At 40.6% G+C, this 21317-nt stretch overlaps 1 protein-coding gene across 1 annotated transcript in view; it reads right to left on the bottom strand.

Annotated features, from left to right (window-relative positions):
• ascc3 (activating signal cointegrator 1 complex subunit 3) overlaps positions 1-21317 on the bottom strand; it is a 174518-nt gene that overhangs the window by 11161 nt on the left and 142040 nt on the right. Inside the window, exons 32-37 of the mRNA XM_062422423.1 lie at positions 20577-20697; positions 20127-20259; positions 19564-19689; positions 12000-12111; positions 11452-11586; positions 3654-3878 (exon numbers count right to left, since the gene is read on the bottom strand). Coding sequence (XP_062278407.1) covers positions 3654-3878; positions 11452-11586; positions 12000-12111; positions 19564-19689; positions 20127-20259; positions 20577-20697 — 852 coding nt within the window. The remainder of the gene's footprint in view (positions 1-3653; positions 3879-11451; positions 11587-11999; positions 12112-19563; positions 19690-20126; positions 20260-20576; positions 20698-21317) is intronic.

Below are 21317 nucleotides of genomic sequence, written 5' to 3'. Positions count from 1 at the left end.
AAGGGAAGCAGTGTCTAGAGATGGGACTTTTGTGATAAGGGTGAAGAAAAAGAATGCTAAAGTGTACTTGTCCATTGTTTTAAAAGTACTGTAAAGAACCTAAAGCTCTCTCTCATCCTGAAGGGAGAGACCTGGAGACTAAGCAGAATATCTCAGTAAGCTGAAGTCATTGGACTCCTCGTCAGAAGTTTGTGACATAGCTGTGTAATGTAAATATCAATAAAAAAATACATTCATTTGATAAAAACAACCATTAAGACACTGAAGGCCAGAACCATTCCAGTAAACGGTAGCAGCAGGACACCAAAGAAGTAACCACATCCATGCGCCATGCAGTATAACTCCCAGATACACAGCATGGAAAATCACAAGCACATGTACATATTCACACACACAAACACACACACCCTGAGCTGTGGACAATGGCTTACAGACGTTCAGACATGGTCCTAACTTCAAACAGTACACAGCAACAAAGACACTAAATGAACATCAGCTATCACTTCACACCTCAGATGAAAGATAATATGTATAGTCAATCTTTGTGAGACAAAGTTACTTGGATTAATATATAGCTCTAGTCAGTATCAATGACCTAGTGATCATTTGACCAGGTGCTACAATGAACGCTGAGTAGCACACCAGTGTGGCTGCCAGACAATGAGAAACCTGGTTGTTAGATCTAACCTCTGAACATCCTGTTATTTATGAGATGGATCAGCAAGTTCAACTACAAATCACCTACTGATGTTTAACATTGCCCTTATTCTCTGTTTCATCTATGCCACACCACTGCCTCCCACGATGTGTTCTTTACAGTACATAGTGTCAATGTGTTACTAATGTATTCCTGGTCCAACCATTCATGTGATTTCAGTTATTTTGTTCAAAATGAATCTAAAAGTAGATGTGAAGCTTATATGAGGCTTCAGCAGTGTGAGTTAGTCATATCATATCTTTTTAGCATCCCTCTTAGTGTTTCCCTGTTGAGCTGTGGTGGAAGTATAGTAACACAAAGAGGAACTTTGGCACTAAAAACACTGTAATATTGAAACAGAAGACTTGATTTGACTCATTTGGACGACTGAAGCTTCGTATTAATTTTTCTGAATTGTTCTGATTGTATTAAAGCATTTTGGATGAGCACAGCTACATGTTAATAAAGAGAAATGTGAGAAGTAAAAAAAAAGAAAAGAAGAGAAATCATCTAACCAATTGTAAAAAAAAAAATGTTTTAAAGAATTGTGTTGAAGAAATAAGGTATAAAAATGAACTTATCAGTGGGAAACTATTACTACTAACATTTTTATTGGCTGACATATATGAAGATTGTGATATTTTTGCAAAAGCTAATTTTGATATACTGATATCTAAGCCAGTCCAATGTATACATCAGGCTCCAAACAAAACTTCAAACACTTTGGGCCTGATTTACTAAGATCCTAAATAGTGGGTACTAAATTGTGTGCACAGTGCAATATATTGCGTGTCTCGTTTGCGTGTGTTTTGCAGGTGATCTACTAAGAATAACTGTGTAAATGAAAACAGCTGCAACAGGGTGGAGACAGCAGTATTTAAATGAAGGTTTTTTATCGTTATGGAGAGTTTGGACGAGCAGAAAGCTGCAAGCGCAAAATGAAATGTGATCAGGTTCTAGTGGAAGAGGTTAACTAATATATTGAGTTATAACAAAAACTAATATTACCAGAAAAAACAACATATGGGAGAGTATTAGTGATGAAGTCAATGCTGTTAGTAAAACCAAAAATATTCCACTCCAACATTATTAACACAGGTGGAAAAACTCTGTCCTGTGTGTATTCTGTCATTGTGTCTCCGTCTCCTCCTCTCTACAGTAACAGCTGGTTAATACCTGTCCTTCAAAGGTTTTATTTATAGACACAGTTAGCGTCAGAAATAATACCTTCAGGTTTGGTAAATCACAATGCGTGTGCTAAATAACATATTTGCATTTTCTCCTCCCTGTATTTTACACACTGGGGTTGAAACGCCTCATATTACATTCATTATGACAAACCTCAGTGCGCTGCGTTAGTAGATCAGCTTGCACATTTTTTGCGGGTGATGTCAAGTTTGCACACGTTTCTAAACACGCAGACCTTTAGTAAATCAGGCCCTTTGTCTCACATGTGGAGCTGGTCAGTTAGGTGGAACTGTGTATTAAACAACACAAAGTGCATTTTGGATGCAGCATGATTACATACAAAGTCAATACAAAGATGCAAGTAGACATGGATTTGGTCATTTTGACCATCACCATCTTGGATTTTTGGAGTCAGTGACCATATTTGGACAAGAGGGTGGCGCTAATCCTAATGCTAGCTGCTAGTTTGGTTAGCACGATGAATTTATAGTAAATGGTTAACTGTGATAATGCTTATGCTAATTTTTGCTAACTTAAAACCATTAAAACAAATATAAAAATCACCCCTCGTACACTTTTGATGAACGGGGAAATTAGCGTTCTAAACCAAAACCGTGTTTTGTACCGGGCTGTAAACCAAACCGTATTATTTCTGCTGTAAAGTTGTGCAGTTTTACACTGGGGTCTATCGGGCAGTGTTGCCAACTCCTCAGTAAGGAAAGTAGCTATTGGCTGTCCTAAAAGTCGCTAAATTACGTCATCACCTAATTTGCATAATTTTTCGATTTGCGTGTAATTATAATGGACGCTGTAGGAGAGAGGAATAACATTAAAAAAAAACTAAATATGTTTAGAACTACAAATTAATATTCTTATGTTGATTATTGGTTTGTTTTTTAAAATTTAAATCAATTTTGTTCTGTATTGTTAAATGTCAGAATATTACATTTAATCAAAAGACTGTTATGCGGGGTGGAATTGCGCAATTTATTTGCAGTCTGGGTGCGGAGTGGTGTGGGTCTCCTCTCTGCTCTGACTGCAGCTGGGTCTGCTGCACGAGGCTACTGTGAACCTGACATCCTGTGAGTGCTTTGGGACGGGGGAGGGGCTCACGGCAGCACCCGCTGCTCGTTGAGGACAGTAACTGCAGAGCTATACATCCTTTCACTTCAGTCTCAAAAACACTAGAAAAGTCTCCAATAACACCAGAAAAAGTCGCTAGATTTGTCGCTAGTCGCTTTTGAGGAAAAAAGTCGCCAACAGGGTTTGGAAAGTCGCCAGATTTAGCGAGAAAGTCGCCAAGTTGGCAACACTGCTATCGGGATTGAGTCATTTTTGAGCTAGTCTCAAGCGGCCATTCAAGGAACTGCAGTTTTTGTCACTTCCATGTTGGCTTATTTTTCAGCCCCCGAGCTTGCTGCTTGGGTCAAACGCGTGGCAAAAACTGCGTTCTGTCTGAACACTCTATAAGTACACAACTTGGTTGAGGGGATAGACGTGATGTTTTGGCCCTGCTTGCAAGCACAGTCAAATTTCATGTGTTAGCACTGTAAAGCGTGATACACCAGCACAGTGGGAAAGGAACATTTGTGAAGTTCCTACTTCCTGATGAAGTCCATTCTATTTTACAGCTATGGCACAGCTGTTCCTAAAGTAGAATCATTATTTGTCTTTATGTGTTGATACAATGACAACTCATAGATTAATTATCAGTTATCAGATTCATATCTGCAGCTCTGTATCTTGATAGCGTTCCAGTAAAGCTCACCTGACAGATTCGGATGGCGTTGTCCAGGACCGTCTTTGTATCGGTGTTGTAGTCGCTGCACGGCAGCTGGGCATGGCTGAAGTGGGCCTGCAGCAGCAGGTGGGTCTTGGTGTGGGCGCTGTCATAGGAGTGCGGGTTGACCTGCAGGGGGAGCTGCTGAGCCAGCTGGCTGTTCAGCTGGTCTTCATTGTGTCTGACGGGCAACTCAGCGTATTCCTCTGCTTCCTGAGAGAGAAAAATCAGAAGTGAAACAGTCTGGAGCATGGTGCCATTAATACAAGCATCTGTACAGCTGCATTTACCTCCCTGTGCTATCTGGTTTTCCTTACATGGAAAACCAGCTGGCCCCCCCCCCTTTCACCAAAAATGGCGGGAGAATGTTTTAAGCAGGCCTGCTGACCTGAAAACCCTGCACATATGCTTAGAAATATCTACCAAGGGATGAATATTTTGAGTTCTTTAAACTCTTTGAAGTAAATTTCTAAGAATGCTAAACATTGAATGAGAAAGACACAGTGAAATGTACTGGGTAGGTAAAATGATAATGATGGGTCATCCATCTCCTCTGTGTGTTGAGGTGTTCTATCTTGTTTGTGGTTGTTTTACAGAGAGATGCGCAGACACGCATAGCTCCTCTCCTCTAATTCACTCCAGTTCAACTCTGGCTAATGTAATCCCATCAACAGGCTGTGCTGGGGGCATTTGTCACAGCCCCCCACCCCAGCTGGGACTGTTAAGGCTTCATCCATCAATGACCCCGGCTAGTCTTTGGACCTGAAAAAGGACCTGAGTGGGGGGGGGGATAGGAACAGGAATCATCTCTGAATGATTTATGTTTCAGTGCCGTTGTGTCTGCATATGGATGCTCTGGAGAAAAAGACTATAGATCTTTAAGCAGACATCATAACCAACAACTCCACACCACCTCATTCCCTCTAGTGATAACATTTACAGAGACAGAAGAGGAAGGATCTAATGGAAGCTTTGAAGCAGTAAGAAAGAGAGAAAAGGTACCTACCGTAAGGGTAGAATTGCTACAGAAATAATTGTGTTCTAGTCTTACAAAAATACATCGTAGTGGAAAAAAACCAAACTGGCTTGTGAATTGGTTTGCCATTAATTAGAAAATTCTCTTCCTCTCTTTCTACTTTTATGCTTTTTCAGTTAGTACTGCAAGTCAATGAAGTGACCTACAGCAAATAAAAAGACAGCAATTTATTAAGTAAAAATGCAAAACAGTTGCTGGTTCCAGCTCTTCTAATGTTGGATTTAATCGTTTACTGTCTCAAATGACTGTAAATGAAATACCATTGGGTTGTAGATTGTTGATCAGTTGAACAAAACACGAAGTGGTGAAGGTGATTTTCACAATTTTCTCATGTATATTTCTTGAGCATTTGCAGCCTTTGATGTAAAAAAGTTCCCAAATCAGACTCAAACCAAAGACATGATTACATGGTCAGCACCTTAAACCTCTAAAACCACCCGTTTTACATTTATCTGACATATGACATTTTATAGACTTAAAAATGAACTGACCAATAAAAAGGGTAAATAATTGTTAATTTCAGCTGTGTTTTAATCATAGTTGTACTCAGTGTAGTTGTAAGAAATTGCTAGGATTAGGGGACAGGGTGATATCATACTGGAGTCTGATGTGGTATGTGTCTTAAGGCTTGTTTCAGGTCAACTCAAGTTTATGTATTTGTTCTCTCATCACAGCATTTGTGGACATTGATGCCTTTTGGGTTTCCTCTTAACAGGCACCAATAACCTTTTCTCAAGAGCTCCAAGGAGACACCTCCACAACTGAGGTCCAATCACATTCCATGTCCCCAACCTCCCCTAGTACGCAGTACACTTCCTCCAGAAGTGGGAGTTGAAGACCTCAACGACTGACCTTGAATGGGGACATTGTCAGGTGATATAAGGAACACCTTGAGGATCTCCTTTTGACATGCCCTCTGTGGAGAAGGCAGAGTTGGATGATTCAAGCCCAATTTCCACTGGGTCCGTCAGCGGCACGTTACAGCTGCGCCGCGGTCACCAGAGCTGATAGGTAGCACTATAATCAATGAGAGTATTTCCACAGGGAGCGTGTCAGCAACGTCTCAGCAACGTCCCAGCAGCGGCTCTCCGCGCCGCAGCGCTATCAATCCGCAGCATTTCTATTTTTCACGGACACGTTTCTAACTCGCGACAAGCTCAACAGAGCAGATTGCACCAGACAGGAAGTCAGACACAGAATCGGCATAATAAAACTTCCGTCCCCTTTCAAAATAAAACACAATGCGCAGATCACAACCTCACATCCACATTACGTCATAACCGGTGGCCCCAGGTGAGCAGTCAATAGATCAGAGGGTCTCGTTTCACGTCCGAGAAGCAAAGAAACCAGTTGTTTCTTGTTGTTGACTTTATACACCCAGTTCGCGGGATCTCGCGGTCTCGCGATTATCGTGTGATCTCGCAGGAATACTGCTGGCTCGCAAGGCACCGCTCCGCTGCTGTAACGCTCCCGGTGTGAGTTGACGCTGGGCAGAGGACGGAGCTAAACTGTGGCGCAGCTGTAAGGTGCCGCTGACGGACCCGGTGGAAATCCAGGGTCACTCATATCCTGGGCAGTCAAAAAGCTCCTCAGCAGCAAGGCGCTGGGTGGGGATGGGAATTGCCCTCATATCCTGTCACGCCGGCAGTCTTGCCTGCTCAGTGTCATATGGAGATTGGGGGCAGTGCTGGTGGACTGGCAGTCTGGTGTGGTGATAACTTATATAACTGCAGTGAGAGCTGTGTCCACATTCTTTGCACTAAGTTAGACTTGTTCTGAGCTAGTGTTGTCTCCACCAAGGTTGTCCCTTTTCACCACCTATTTGTGATTTTCATGGACAGAATCTCAAGGGGCAGCCGGGGGGAGGAGAGTTTTCTGTTTAGGCACCTCAGGGCTGCTTCTTGGCTTTTTTCAGATGATGTGGTTCTGTTGGCTTCAACACACCGTGACCTCCAGCAGGCACTGGGATGGTTTGCAGTCATATGTGAAGCTGCTGGAATTAGAGTCAGCACCTCCAAATCTGAGGCCATGGTGCACTGCCAGAAAAAGGTAGCCTGCTCGTTCTGGGTTAGGAGTGAGTTCAAGTAACTTGGGGTCTTGCTCATGAGTGAGGGTAAGATAGAGTGTAAGGTTGAGCGACGGATCGGTTTAACATCAATATCATGCAGGCAGTGTCTACAGTCTATGGTCCCAACCCTCCCCTATGGTCACAAGCTTTGTGTAGTGACTGAAAGAATGAGATCGCAGACACAAGCGGCCAAAATGAGTTTCATCCTGGGGGAGTCTGGGCCCAGCCTTAGATAGAGGGTGAGGAGCTCCTTTGTATTGAAAGGAGCACGCTGAATTGGTTTAAGTACTTGGTTAGGGTGCCTCCTGAATCCCTCCCTCTGAAGGTGTTCCACTAGAGGGACAATATATATCTTCTGAGAACGTCTTCAGATCCCTCAGGAGGAACTGAAGGGTGTTCAGTATGAAGGATGTATGGGTTTCCACATGACCTGATCTGGATAAGTGGTGGAAAATGGATGGATAATATATAAATAATATAACCGTCTTGCTTGACAATTTTTTTCTTTAATCCAGTCTGATGTCACCATGAGAACACTGCCTTCTTCAGAAGCAGAGGACATATAGAGCAGGATAGCAAACAGAGACAAAGACAGGCTGAGTGGTGCACAGTGCTCAGAAAGAGAAAAAACATGTGTGTAAGGAGGGAGGTGGTGGTGTAGCGAGGTGTGGGTGTTGCTCATTAGTGGCCACGCTGCAGCAATTAGGGGGAACTAGAGGAGCATGCCATTGCTTTGTAGCTAACAGAGGTGGAGTGGACGGGGCGGCAGGGTGACTGGCCTATTGTAGTGCAGCTTGTTTGGGACGTGTGTGTGGGGGGCGGGCAGCCAGGCATTGCATGCTTTGGTCTGTTTCCAACTACATGTGTGCAAGGAGAGTGATGTTAACTGCCTCAGAGTAGCCTCCCCTCCATATGTTAGCATCATTATTGAAGTTAGGTTCAACAACTGAACACACTGAGTGGACTTACCACTGTATGGTAAAAATATTAACAAGATAGAAATGTAATACTGTCAAAAAGCTCAGTAACATCTAAAAATACACACTGAATCGTTTAATCAGTGGGAAATTAATTGTCTTTCTTATCTTCTTATTTTTCTACAAACAGTGAAACATTCTGACGTTTTTTTTAAATTTATTTCCGTTGAGGCAAACATTCAAAGGATAAGGCTTTTTGTATGTTAGCATGACCATTCACACACACACACACACACACACACACACACACACACACACACACACACACACACACACACACACACACACACTATAGTTATTTTGACTCTCTCCAACACACACTATGAGTATGAGTAAAAAATACAGTGAGCAGCTGTTTTAGTAAAGCCTTTTTTTAAACATGAAACTATATCTGTGAGGCATTTTCCTTCATATTTACATCACAAAAGGAACTAATGGATTGGAGCCGAGAGCTACAATCAAATGGATTAACACATTGTTGGTCCTGTTCTCTTTCATGGGATTTAAAAAACTCTTCTGTGACTTCAATCTTCTGAATATATTTTTGAATAACATAACATCTTTTTAATTTATTTTGAAGAATTATTTTGACTCTTAAATACAGTATTGACAGTATAAGAGACAGCCAAGAGAAAGAGGTATGGTATGAAACTAAGCTCCCTGGGTGGGATCAAACAAGGCATGCTGCAGTTATGAGATATGGGATGCACCCCAACATTTTTTATCCTTACTCTGCATCTGGATCTAGATCTGAATCAGAATGTTAACAGCACACACTTTTGAGATATCCTGCCTACTAACAAAAACAGGACATCACAATGACTTTTGTGCTGGTATCATGAAACAAGACTAAACTTGCCGATTGGCACCAAAAGATACATCGAAAAAAGTTTATTTTTTCACTTATAATTGTTATAAAATCTGATTTTACAACATGTCTATGAATCACTACAAGCAGATAAATTGTATAAGCCCACTAGAATGAGATGAGCCCACTAGACGAGTTTTCTTGGCACAGAATGTCCTCATCCCCCTTCTGTGAAAGGTGTGAAACCACAATGTCTTGTGTTGACCCTACCAATCAGGCGCAAGGAGTGTGGATGACCTCACTGCTGGGATGCATGAGGTCAATCAGTAAAAGGAAGAGGGTGACAGATCACACTAAACCCCCAGACTGAGAGGAGTTAATGAATCTCAGACAAAGGTGCTAATTTGAGAGGAGAGAGTAAAGCATGTGAGTTTATACTTTTGTGTGTGTGTGTGTGTGTGTGTGTGTACTAATATTCCTTGATGTGCCGAAAAGAGAAGAATATCACACGGTATGTTTTCTATCACTGATCACAAATTCTTAGTGGATAAGTTGCAAGAATATTGGTTCATGTCTTTCAAACAGCAAAGATCTCCAGCTAGTGAAATACTGAGAGTAAAAAAAGCCAAATGATGTACTGGTTCAAAACAACTGAACTCTAAATTCTTGTTTATATCCTCCAGCAAAACCTATATTTCAAACACTGTACTAAAGAGTGCAGGCTTATTGTTTTATTTGAACTTACAACTAATATTCTTTACAGACATTTAATTGGAAATGAGTTTGTGGAAAACAGTTCTGTTTAATGTACTTGACTCTAACGTACCACACACACCTGTGCATGCACATACACCCACCCTGAACTAAAGTGAAAGGAAATGTACTAAAATCAGCCTGCAGGCCTGACTGTGCATAGGCTGATAAATGGGGCATACACTGTAGCTTGCAAATTTAACAAGAAAATAATGTGCAGAGTCTGATCCATGTCACCCTTGGTTCAATTCTTCTGATCTGGTCTTGTCCCATCTTGTTTCAGGTAGCAGGGCTTTAGTGTGTGTCCTCATGTTATAACTGAGGACACACACTACGGTCCATTTCTTAGATCCTTATTCTAATTTCTATTACAGACCTGACATAGAACAGAAGTCTTGACTTTGCTTGTAGGTACCATGGTCTAGCTTATCTGACTCTTCTCAGCTTGGTCTTAATGTAGATTTAGACCAGCCGGGACTCTTACTGCCAACATCACAGCAGCAGATAAACTTTTGTTTCAGGCAGAACAGAGGCTTGATTATCAATTTCTGAATTAAAGCATCAAGCCACAGTGTGCATAGCTGATGATTAGCCTTGCTTAAATTAGATCTTAATTAGCATCTGGCATATGCAGGTAAACCAATTTTGGTGTTCTGAAAGTATTATGGTCTCCTACTAGAGACAAACCTCAAAAAGTCCAGTTCATGGTGGAATGAATATGCCCACTAAATATCACATAAATCTGTTTATTAGATTTTGAGAAATCTTAGTAGAATTTAGTGGTTTCCATATGTTTTCTGCCAGGTGGAAACATATTTTTGGAGTAATGTACTTCTACATATTTTCATTAAATATGAACTTTCAGTGAGAAACACAGAAAAGAACAAGACAAGATGTGTCACTATCTGTGAATGTGAGTCAGTTAAACAGGTGACAAGACTGTGACTGTTGATCACATTGTGTGTTTGCTTTGTGGTAATAAATCATAGCAGCATGTCGCAACGTTGTGAAAAAAAGAAAGCCTAACGAGTTTCAAAAAGCTGTGAAAAGTACAAACTAATCAGTTACAATCAGGAGGAGATATGTGAGGAAAAAGTCAGAGCACACGGTGTTAAAGGTCAAACACCACATCCGAGTTTTGATAATTACACCAGTCTGCATGAAACCTCATCATTTCTTCTCTTTGTTTTTGCACTTCTGTGACTTTTGAGTAGTAGGACTTGATTCATCATCTGCTTTACATCTACTGTGAGTGGTGGAAGTGGTCATTTTGGCCTGATAGTGGCACAAGAATAAAAGTCACAAGATCAATAGACTCATAAAGGAACGGTCTTCATCTTCATCTTCACCATGAATATCCACAGCTAACTTCATAGTAGTTGTTGAAATATCTTGTTGGGGCAGAAGTAGTGGATAGGCAGACAAACAGATCAACAGACCCAAAGTGTCTCAAACCCCAAACTGAGACCAAATCATACACACCTTTTTATGCAGATTTGTACTGTGCAATAGTTTGAGGCACTTTAGATGTTTAGATTCTCATGCAATACCATCAGGGAGGGGATTGCACATCCACCACTCCTGATTGTGATTTGTTTGTTTGTTCTTTTCACAGCTTTTCTGAATGGTCCCAAATGTATTCTGCAGCCTGAAAACGAGCCCAAATATCCAGCCAGTCATAAAGAACTATCTTCATCAACAAGAGGAACAAAGAGTCCTGCAGCAGATGGTTTGGCCTCCACAGAGCCCTGATCTTAACATCATGGAGTCAATCTGGGATTACATGAAGAGAAAGAATCAGCTGAGATGCTGAAATCCCCAGAAGAAGAAGAACTGTGGCGACTTCTCCAAGACGCAAAAAACAACTGACCTGCTGAGTACCTGAAACACTGTGTGCAGGTGTACCAAAGAGAACTGCTGCTGTTTTAAAGACAAAGCTGCTCACAACTAATATTGATTTCTTAAAAGTTTCTACTGTTTACTCAACTTTTTTGTGACATTAGATAAAAAGGAATCCTGGCATTATTTCTGAAAGTGCCTAAAACTTTTGCACAGTATGGTATAAAAACTGTCATTGATAAGATGCACTTATTAAAAGTGTTGACAGAGCCAAGGTATGTGTACGTCCACAGTATGAAACTCACCGTGAGGATGGAGAGCAGCTCTTGGATGGGCAGCTCAGCCCTCAGTCGCTCTTTAAACATGCGGATGGTCTGGTGCCTCAGGTAGTAATATGAGGCGATGCGGCCGTAAGTCAGTGGATCGATGGTCCAATCGTCCTGCAGCATTGATAGAAACAACAATTTAACTTGCTGTCATGTTATGTCATTTTTCAGACTACATAACGGCTGTGGTTCAGGAGGTAGAGCGGTCACCCACCAGTCGGAAGATTGGCGGTTCGAATCACGGCTCCTCCGGTCCACATGTCAATGTGTCCTTGGGCAAGATACTGAACCCCAAATTGCTCCCGTTGCTGTGCCAACGGTGTGTGAATGTGTGTGAATGGTTAGTCTCCCTCCTGATGAGCAGGTTGGTACCCTGTGTGGTAGCTCCTGTCATCAATGTATGAATGTGTGTGAATGGGTGAATGTGGTGTACATGTAGTGTAAAAGTGCTTTGAGTGGTCAAAAAGACTAGAAAAATGCTATATAAGTACAGTCCATTTATTATTTAAAAACAGAACAACACAAACCTCTTTTATTTCCATGCAGTAAGAGCACTCCAGGTCCCGCAGGCTCCTCTCCACCAGGTTGGACAGGTACTTATTGATGGACTCATGGTTGACGTCTTCTAGGCTGTAATAACTAGAAAAGCATATGACAAAAGATGTGATTACAGAAAATACTTTATATAAAGAGATAGAGAGAAGTCCATTTGGCATTTGTGTATTTTTCCCTGTTAAATTGAGAACCTTTTGGATAAGGGGGAAACAAATACTGACATATTTAAAATGTGCCGAGTGATGCAGAGAACATATGCTGTATGTTGAATTCCACTGCTTAAATATAACTACACATATACATGTCCACAAGTATCCCAGTTATGATCTGTAATGTACTTTCATCCAGAAAAACAAGTCTTAAGAGTATTTTATAGAGCTTTTCTGAACTCCTTCCAATGGTGAAAACCTGGAAAAGTGACTGATAACTGGAAAAATCTAGTAAGTTTAATTGGAGGTAAGCTTTTTTGGGTCTGAGGTTTTCTCTCCTCAGTTTTGTGACATTGATGAAGGTTTAACATTAGCTGATTGAATTACATTGGCTTATTTGAGCATCTAATGGACATAACATAAAACAATGGTAGAAAATGGCTTGTTATTACTGTGTTTATATCATTAGGAGTTTTTACTGGTGAGAATCCCGTACGCACTTCTGTGCCTCAGAAAGAAAAGGCCCAGCTGAATGGAAAATGGCCAGCCCTCAACAGCAAATGATTCCCAGGTTACACTATTATTACCTGAAATAAGACAACCAGTGGCCAAAATGGGTTCCATGCTCAGCTCGGCTTCATAAGAGTTACCACATGAGGCTCAGCAGAAGTGTAATCAAAGACAATCTTCATTAGCTCATAATGCCAATATTTGTGCATGGTGTGCATGAGCCAAATAAAAGAGCGAAAGAAACCAGGCACATGGCTTTATTAAAAGCTGGTAGAAACAGATGCTAAAATCCTAAAACGTATCTTTGTAAGGGGAAATAAGCTGAAAACATTTGAATGGAAGTAATGTAAAATGTATCTTGGCTAAACTGGAGGACTGTTCATTACTGGTGGCTTTCTGGTTATTTGAGTCTGTGTTGCTACACACAGGGTAGCCTAGATGTCCTTTTCCCTAGCCATGCCCTCCAGCTCCTCCAAGGGGTCCCAAGAACTTTGCCAAACAGATGGTCTCCTCCTGGTTGGATGTACTTGGAATACTTCCACAGATATGTAACCATGAATAAACCTGATCAGAAACCTGAGCCAACTCACTTTCAATGACAAGGGCAAAAGGTGTACTGCAAGCTCCCTTTGGATGTCTGAGCACATCACTCTCCAACTATACAAGCACTGCATACTGATTTGGCCAGATTGTATCATGCAAGAGTATTAATTAAAACAAAAAGAAAAAAGAAAAGAAAAAGAAAAGCTGAATCTGCACTATGTCAAAAATACCCAGATGTTATACTGATTCAGAAAAAACTCTCCCATTAGTCTCCGATCATCCGATTAGTCTACCTCGCCTACTGTACCCCACAATGCAAAGTGCTGAAATAGGTATAACAAATTTATGTAGCAAGAACTTTTGATACTCCTTATTGTTTATGAAAATGTATACATTTTAACCCTGTGTCTTTAAATACAATTTTACATCAATGCTCATAAATCAAAATTGGCTTAGACTATTGTAACCAGACTTGGTCCATGTAATTGAATGTTTGTATCTTGTAATTGGCTGCTTTGGATTCATACAAAATTCGGTTTGCACTGTCTACCGTGATGATTTGATAATCAATTAAACTGGGCATGGCTTATTATTACAAATCTAACTTTCTCGATATTCAACATTCCAAACTTCAAACAATCTAAATAAATCACCTGCACACCCTACAGAGCTATTTTTTTTTCAGTACATCTACTGAATTGGGAAAAACGTTCCTCTGGCCAATTCAGAAGTCCATCACTCTTTATCTTTCAAAATGTGCAAAATCAATTAACATGTATTCTATATAACTCCACAGGTCCAAAAATGAAACAGACATTCTCTAGATGGCTTATATGAAGTGTTTCAAATGGTCACTCTGCAGTGATATTTGATATCTTCATGTCATTTGTACTGTATGTAAAACATTTTATATTTCACTAAAATATTTGAACCAGCATATTGATGCATGACTGTTGTAAACGTGATGTCATCATTGCCCCAAGTTGTGATATGGTCTGTGGAAAGCCATGCCCCAAGTGATGCAGTCAGTAAGTCACCCTCTCTGGGGACACAAAAGTCCAGGATTTTAATCCCCAAGTAGCCAATTTAGACGTTGCAATTTATTTATGTTGCATGTTTTTAAATTCTTCTGAAGGTCATATTAAATTGTAGACTGCCCGTTGTGCTTGGACCCTGTTCATTGCTGCTTAGGTCAGTATTTAAGTGCATCAACCCACTGCCCCCATTCAAATGAATAGGAGTTCTGCATGTTTTTATGTTGAGCTAATGTCAGTCTGAACGCCCCCTAAGGGGGAGCCCAGCCACTTGTATCCATGATCTCATTATGTCTGTTATTACCCAAAGCTCATGAGCATAGGTGAGGTGAGGATTGTAAATTGAGAGCTTTGCCTTCAGGTTGTTGCTGAAGCTGCACCATTTTCTGTCAATCATGAACAAGACCCCAAGATTTATTTGCTACACTCAGGGCAGCAAGCTGGAGTGAGTAATCCAGGTCACTGGTTCGCAGCAGAACCATGGCCTCGGACTGAGAGGTGCTGTCTCCCAACTGCTTCACACTAACCAACCAAGTGTGGGCTGGGGCTAACAGGTTGATGAAGTCATCATTATACACAGAAACAAGCGACAAAACCTAACACCACTGACATCTTTACGCTTTCAATTCCTTGGCTGTGCCTTAAGATTCTGCCCACAAAACAAAAATCATAGAATCATCAGAATTGCTGACAAGGCACAACCCCAGAGGACACCAACACCCACTGAGAATGTTATTGACTTCCTTCCCAGAGTATAGACCAAATTACTCTGAGGGACGTGGTCATAGTCCTTCTCCAAGTCCACAAAACACATCATGGATGCATCATTACAAGCCTGAAGACTTGTTCCACTGTTCCATGACCTGGTTAAACTAGGCACCATTTCTACTTAATGCTGGGTTGTCCATTGATCACAACATTTTGGTCTTCTGTTCAAACACAGATTGAGACATTTCTTGGCATTAAAATAATAGGAGATCCAAAACAATATATTCTTCTTCCTAGCTTCACATGAACATCAGATCGTAACGTTGCACTCGTTTTAGTCTTGCATGCTTGGCTCCATTCACGTCCACCAAACTATCAATGTGGTAAGACACTACTATCCAGTTTTCCTTATGAGAGATTATCCCATGTATTACAGGAAATTTAAGATGAGACATTGAGAAATGTCTCCTCTTAGCATTTTGATTGTGAGTGATCTGTAATAATCTTTATTGGAGAAGACTGAGGTTGTTGAGCGTATGAAGCACACTATACTTTGTTAAACTGTGGTTGTGTTCTAGTATTTCTCCCTGTTTTTATGTCTTTTTTTTTCTCTTGTTTTATGAGGGCCTGATGGGAGGAAGGGTATGAAATGTTGCTTTCCGTTTTGAACGTATAAAGCCAGGGGGACATTTAAAAAACAAAACAAACTGTATCCAAGAAGAGCTTAAAGTTGTAGAGAAAAGAACAAAAAGGATTCATAGCAAGGATGAATACTAATAAGTCAGTTAACAGGTGGGGGAGGAATATTAGATGGAGGTTATTTTAAAGTTGTCTTCATAATGCATGCAAAATTGCCCACTTCTCATATTACATTAACCCAAATGATACCTTCATCATCATCATACCAAACCATTTATCGTGCAGCCGGGAGCAGGGAAGAGGAAATCACATTCACGCTGCTGCGCTGGAGCAGCGGTTGAGACGGGTGATGGCCACATTTAATGTGCGATTAATGTTAAGTATTTCTTTCATTCCCATTGCTCCACATGTTAACAACGCGCACTTCCTGAGCGCTGAATGTGTTTATTACCCAACACATTTTACAGGTCTTTACCGGTGGCATGGCTTGTCTGATTAAGTCATGGCCATTAGCATCATCACTATTAGGCTCCTGATGGCGATGGGAGTCGGCCTACAGACATTTACGATACCCGTGGGACCCCCTGTGTGTATGTGTGTGTGTATCTTCGTGTGTGTGTGTGTTGGGATGGGGTGGGGGGGATCAAAGCCTGAGAGAGGTAGTGATAGATTAGCTGTTCAGATATAAAACACAGCTGCATGGACACAGTGGTGTCAGGGGATTTGCACATTCAGAAGCAACATTTAAGACATTCAGTATTCTTGCATGTAACATGAAGCTGAATTTAAAGGTGCTGATATACAACTGTTGTTTAAAGAGTGTGCAATAAAGGTTAAATATGTTTCTCACACTGCAAACAAATTCTGTGAGTTTAAATGAATGTAACATAATTATGATTGTGTTTTCTTTATACTGTATGGTTAAGTTTTATAACATCTATGCGATGTATAGATCCTCTTAAAACCACTGCAGTTACATCGAAACACTTAAGCAATAAAAAATGAAAGGAAGCGATTGGGGGCTTAAAAAGGCTCATACATATATCCAGAGGTACCTTGTGGTGTTGCTGTGGTGTTTATAACATCTATGCGATGTATAGAACCTCTTAAAACCACTGCAGTTACATCGAATCAAGACTGAAGCAATAAAAAAACCAAGGAAGCGATTGGGGGCTTAAAAAAGCTCACAAATACATCCAGGGGTAGCTTGTGGTGTTGCTGTGGTATTGGGGGCCATGTTACGAGCCACCTGGTGCTTGTATAGCCAACAAAAAAAGAGAGTTCTGTGTGCATGTAAGTCAAATGTGTTCTGAGTGAGTGTTGGACTCCAACAATGGTGTCCCCTGACACTGATTCACTGATTCGCTGATTGTGATATTAATGGACAGAAACTCCAGGTGCAACTATGGAGAGTGTCCAGTTTTGTGACATCAGGACTGCGTATCTGCTTCCTGCCAGTGATGTAGTTCTACCATGACCTCCAGCACACAGCGGGACAGTTTACAGCACGGTGCGTAGAGGCTGGGAGGAGAGTCAGCACTCCTGAGGGCCGTGCTACCTCTGGAGTTCACATTCAAAGGAAAAATGCTTCATGAGATTGACAGGAGGCAGGCCGAGGCAGCGTTGGGAGTAATGTGAGTGTTGTACAGTACTGTTGTAAAGAGCTTCCTTATGACAGTCGAGGGGGATTTTACCATTACTCTAAACTATCGAACACAACACCAAACAGTACAACACAGTTGTCACAGAGAGAATGAGGGTAAGACAAAAAAAAGAGGAAAAGTAAAGCAATTATTGTAAAAAACTGTTGCTCCTTGTAAAACAACCAGCAGAACAGTTATTCATGTTTTCTTGTTGCACCGACTCACTTGTTATATGATGGGAAAACTGACCCTTTCCCCCCACAAACCCTCATGAAAGCAGACAAAGAGAATGATGATAATATGAGAACAAAAACTGCACTCAATGAAAAGAGAGTGTTAACTAGCCTATAAGAAAATAAAGCTGCTTTCAGGACAGAGAGAGGAAGACAAGTCACAATAAGTCAAAGTCCTGCATGTAAAGTTTTGCTTCTGTTATATAAAGCTTTTACTATGTTACATATTACAGACATATTATCTTATAAGCAACATTTGAATGTTAATTTTAACATTATTTTATTTTATAAAGCTATTGCTGAATAGTTTAATCTATAATGATGTGACATATTTTATCATTGTATATTTTCTATCATAAATCTTAATCTGTAAATGTAGTAAAGTATCAATATAAAGTAGCATAAGGAGTATAATATTTAAGTAGCCTTTCTCACATGAGTTAATAAATGTAGTTTTGGTTTTTGTACTGCTTCATTTACAGTTTAAGATTTTAAACACAAAATATAAAATAAACAGAGAAAAAATGATGCATTATGATAGATGAAACTATCCAGCAGGGAATAAAACAGCTAAAATGAGTTCCAACATGACCAGGCGATGTTAGTCCACTGTGCTTATAATACTTCTGCACTCTTACCAAAGTCATTTTTCAAGTGCAGGACTTTCACTTTAAACAAAGTCTTGTTAGTGTGGTATTATTAGTTTAGACTAAAGTACTTAGTAGTGTACCACCCCCATAACCAACACACTCAATTAGAGAAAGGATGAAAATAAAGCGTAAAGGAAAGGAAAGCCTCATGACTGAGATTGCTTAGGGCCCCCAAATCACAATCTGCCCCTGATGACCAATCAACCTACAGTATGTTCCAACCCTCACTTCTAGTCATGAGGTTTGTGGAGTTACCATGGATACTAGCGGCTGAAATAAGTGTCCTGTGCAGAGCGTCTGATAACATTCTTAAACACAGGGTGAATAGCTCAGACTTAAAACCACTCCTGATTGGTTGAGGTGGTTTAGGCATCTGATCAGGACACCTCCTGGACACTTTCATGTGGAGGTATCCCAGGTACATTTCATTTAGAGGAGGAGACCCCGGACCAGACCCAGAAGGATAATACTGTAATATCCCATTTGAGCTGGACATGCCTTCATTCAGAGCAGGAGGAAGTAGCCCAAGAGAAGGGTGGGTATAGTATAAGTAGCAGAAAATGAATGGATGGATGGAGATTCAATTTTATGTCATTTTCATGACTTTTAAAGACCTGTAGATAATGTAGATTATTATAAAGTACTGTATATATATTGTCATGCTGTAAAAAGCTCACATTACATCACATAAGTATCTAATAAATAAGGGTATTCATTAGAAGTCAGTATTGACTGACTGATTGAGTAACAGTGCTATTGTTAATACAAAAATAAAAATACAGTACTAATTGTACTGCTGCTACTACTGGTCATATTACTTCCACTAATAAGCTTGTAATGATAGCAGTGGTGGTACTAGTATTGTGTCCTGGGTCACAGTACTGTCAAAGAGATTTAAACTATTGTGTTAAATTATAGGGAGAGATGGGAAGGTTAGCCGTCCAAACGCTGTGTTTATATAGTGTCTATTTACCAAAAGATGATCTGAAATGTTGCTTGAGGCTTTTCCACAATCGTTCCTGATGGAAGACTAAATGCTGTGTCATTGTTTTGATGAAAATGGTCTGACACTGAATATGGGCACATAATCTTAGCTTCAATCCCAGATGATCAGCATCAGGTTATAGAGACCTGAACTGGTCGAATCCTTCAGCCAGGCCGCAGTCAGGGTCTGAATGGTAAATGTGGGCTGACAGCCGTGTAAATACCAACAGGCTGGAATGTTCTGGAATGGTCTCTGTCTACACAGCAGATGTTTGACTGAAGAGCACTACTCTCCTCTAACCAGGTTGTGACAATCAGCCAAGAATGTGCGCATGTGTGCATATGTGTGTGTGTCTGTGTGTATTTGCTTTAGTTTTTCTCTGCGTGAGCTGCAGTTGTTGTTAATGATGTGAGGTGTGAGCAGGTTTTTTTTATTTCCTGACCTGGGGTTCATCACCAGCCGTCTGAAGAAGTAAGTCCAGGTGATGTAGTCCATTGCATCCTGCTTGGAGGCGATGGTTCCTGCAGCAATCTCAGCATTCAGATGGTCTGACAGCACACTGAGGAGGCTGAGGATACAACATGCAATCAATCACACACTATGGTCAAGTCAGATGGTCGCCCACCTAGAGCCTGGTTCTGCTTTGAGTTTCTTCCCGTTATAAGGGAGTTTTTCTTGCCGCTGTCACCAAGTGCTGCTCATGTGGGAATGTTGGATCTCTTTAAATTCAATTAAATGGTAAAGTCTAGACCTGCTCTGTGTGGAAAGTGCCTTGAGATGACTTTTGTTGTGATTTGGTACTGTTGTGATTTTGATATATGGTACCATATATTGTATGGCAATTTGGATGTGCTTCTTTGTGTAAAAGAGCCTGTTTGTGAACTAGATTAATGTATAACAGGTACCCATGTTTGTTTGACACTAAGTCAAATCTTCTCACCTGTCCAGGCAGTAGATCCTCAGTCTTTTAGAATATAAACAAGACAACAAACATTTGACTGTTACCTGGACTCAACGGGGAAAGGCTCGTAGAGGAACTTCTTGTAGAAATCCTTCTTGATGTCGTGGACGAGGATGACCGCTTTGCCCTGGTCATCAAACTGAGGTCGACCCGCTCGCCCCATCATCTGCAGAACATCTACACACGCAGCACACACACACACACAGTAAACACAACTGCATCTTGACTCAAAAACCTATAAATACAGGGTGACTTTTTCTTGTCACCAATTCTGTTCCAAGACTTGAATCTGAATCCAAAATGTAACTTAAACTATTTTTAGATGTTCTGTTTGCTTTGCTGTTTTGTGGTCTTGCTGCTGGCACCAGTATAAATGAGTCTTACCCTCAGCGTATTTATAAAGTTGAATTGTTTAAGATACACAATTATAATGTGCAAATATAACTTCTGTCCTGTTGTGGTGGGTTAACAACCTCCACATCTGGACTGTGTACCTGTGATGGGGTAGTCCACGTAGCGCCTGGATTTTCCATCATAGTATTCGGTTCCCTTGACAACCACCAGGTGAGCAGGGAAGTTCACCCCCCAGGCCAGAGTACTGGTGGCAATCAAAACCTGAGAAAACAGACACAGACTTATTGTAATGACATATATAATACATAATATTGAAATGTATAAAGAATAAAAATATCAAAATGTATGAAGTTATATGTAGATTAAGAGTAATGCAAACGTTGAGAAAAACATGGCTATTATATAAATGTACATACATCTATCAGTTTAACCCATATTCTGCTGTACATAGGAGTGTGCTTGTGTCTGCATAAGGATTCACCATTATGCACTACAGCAGGTGAACACATCTTTAGAGGGAACTTTATATAAATATTTCAAGGAATTTGAAATATTATATAGGAATGCATGATGAAGCTAAACTGGTCAATCCAGGTGAATGACGGGATGGTTAGAGAATGTATGGGAACAAGAAGAGTGCAATCAGTAGGTTGTGGGCAGGTATAGTCTCAGCATAGAATAGTATAATAGTATTGTAACCGAGTGCCCTGGTTTCACCTAACTGTTTACATTTAATAAGGAAAGATTAAACTAAAGCTAACATAAATGGGGCTTTATTCATCTCGTATCATGCTTAAGGTTAGTGGATCATAACATATCAGGTATGGAATTAATCAGACGACGTCGGTTCAAGATGAGACCAAACTTTTCTAAGGATGTCA

Source organism: Scomber scombrus, chromosome 7, assembly GCF_963691925.1.
Source record: "Scomber scombrus chromosome 7, fScoSco1.1, whole genome shotgun sequence".
Taxonomy (NCBI): Eukaryota; Metazoa; Chordata; class Actinopteri; order Scombriformes; family Scombridae; genus Scomber; species Scomber scombrus.
This window is presented reverse-complemented; position numbering and strand designations above follow the sequence as displayed.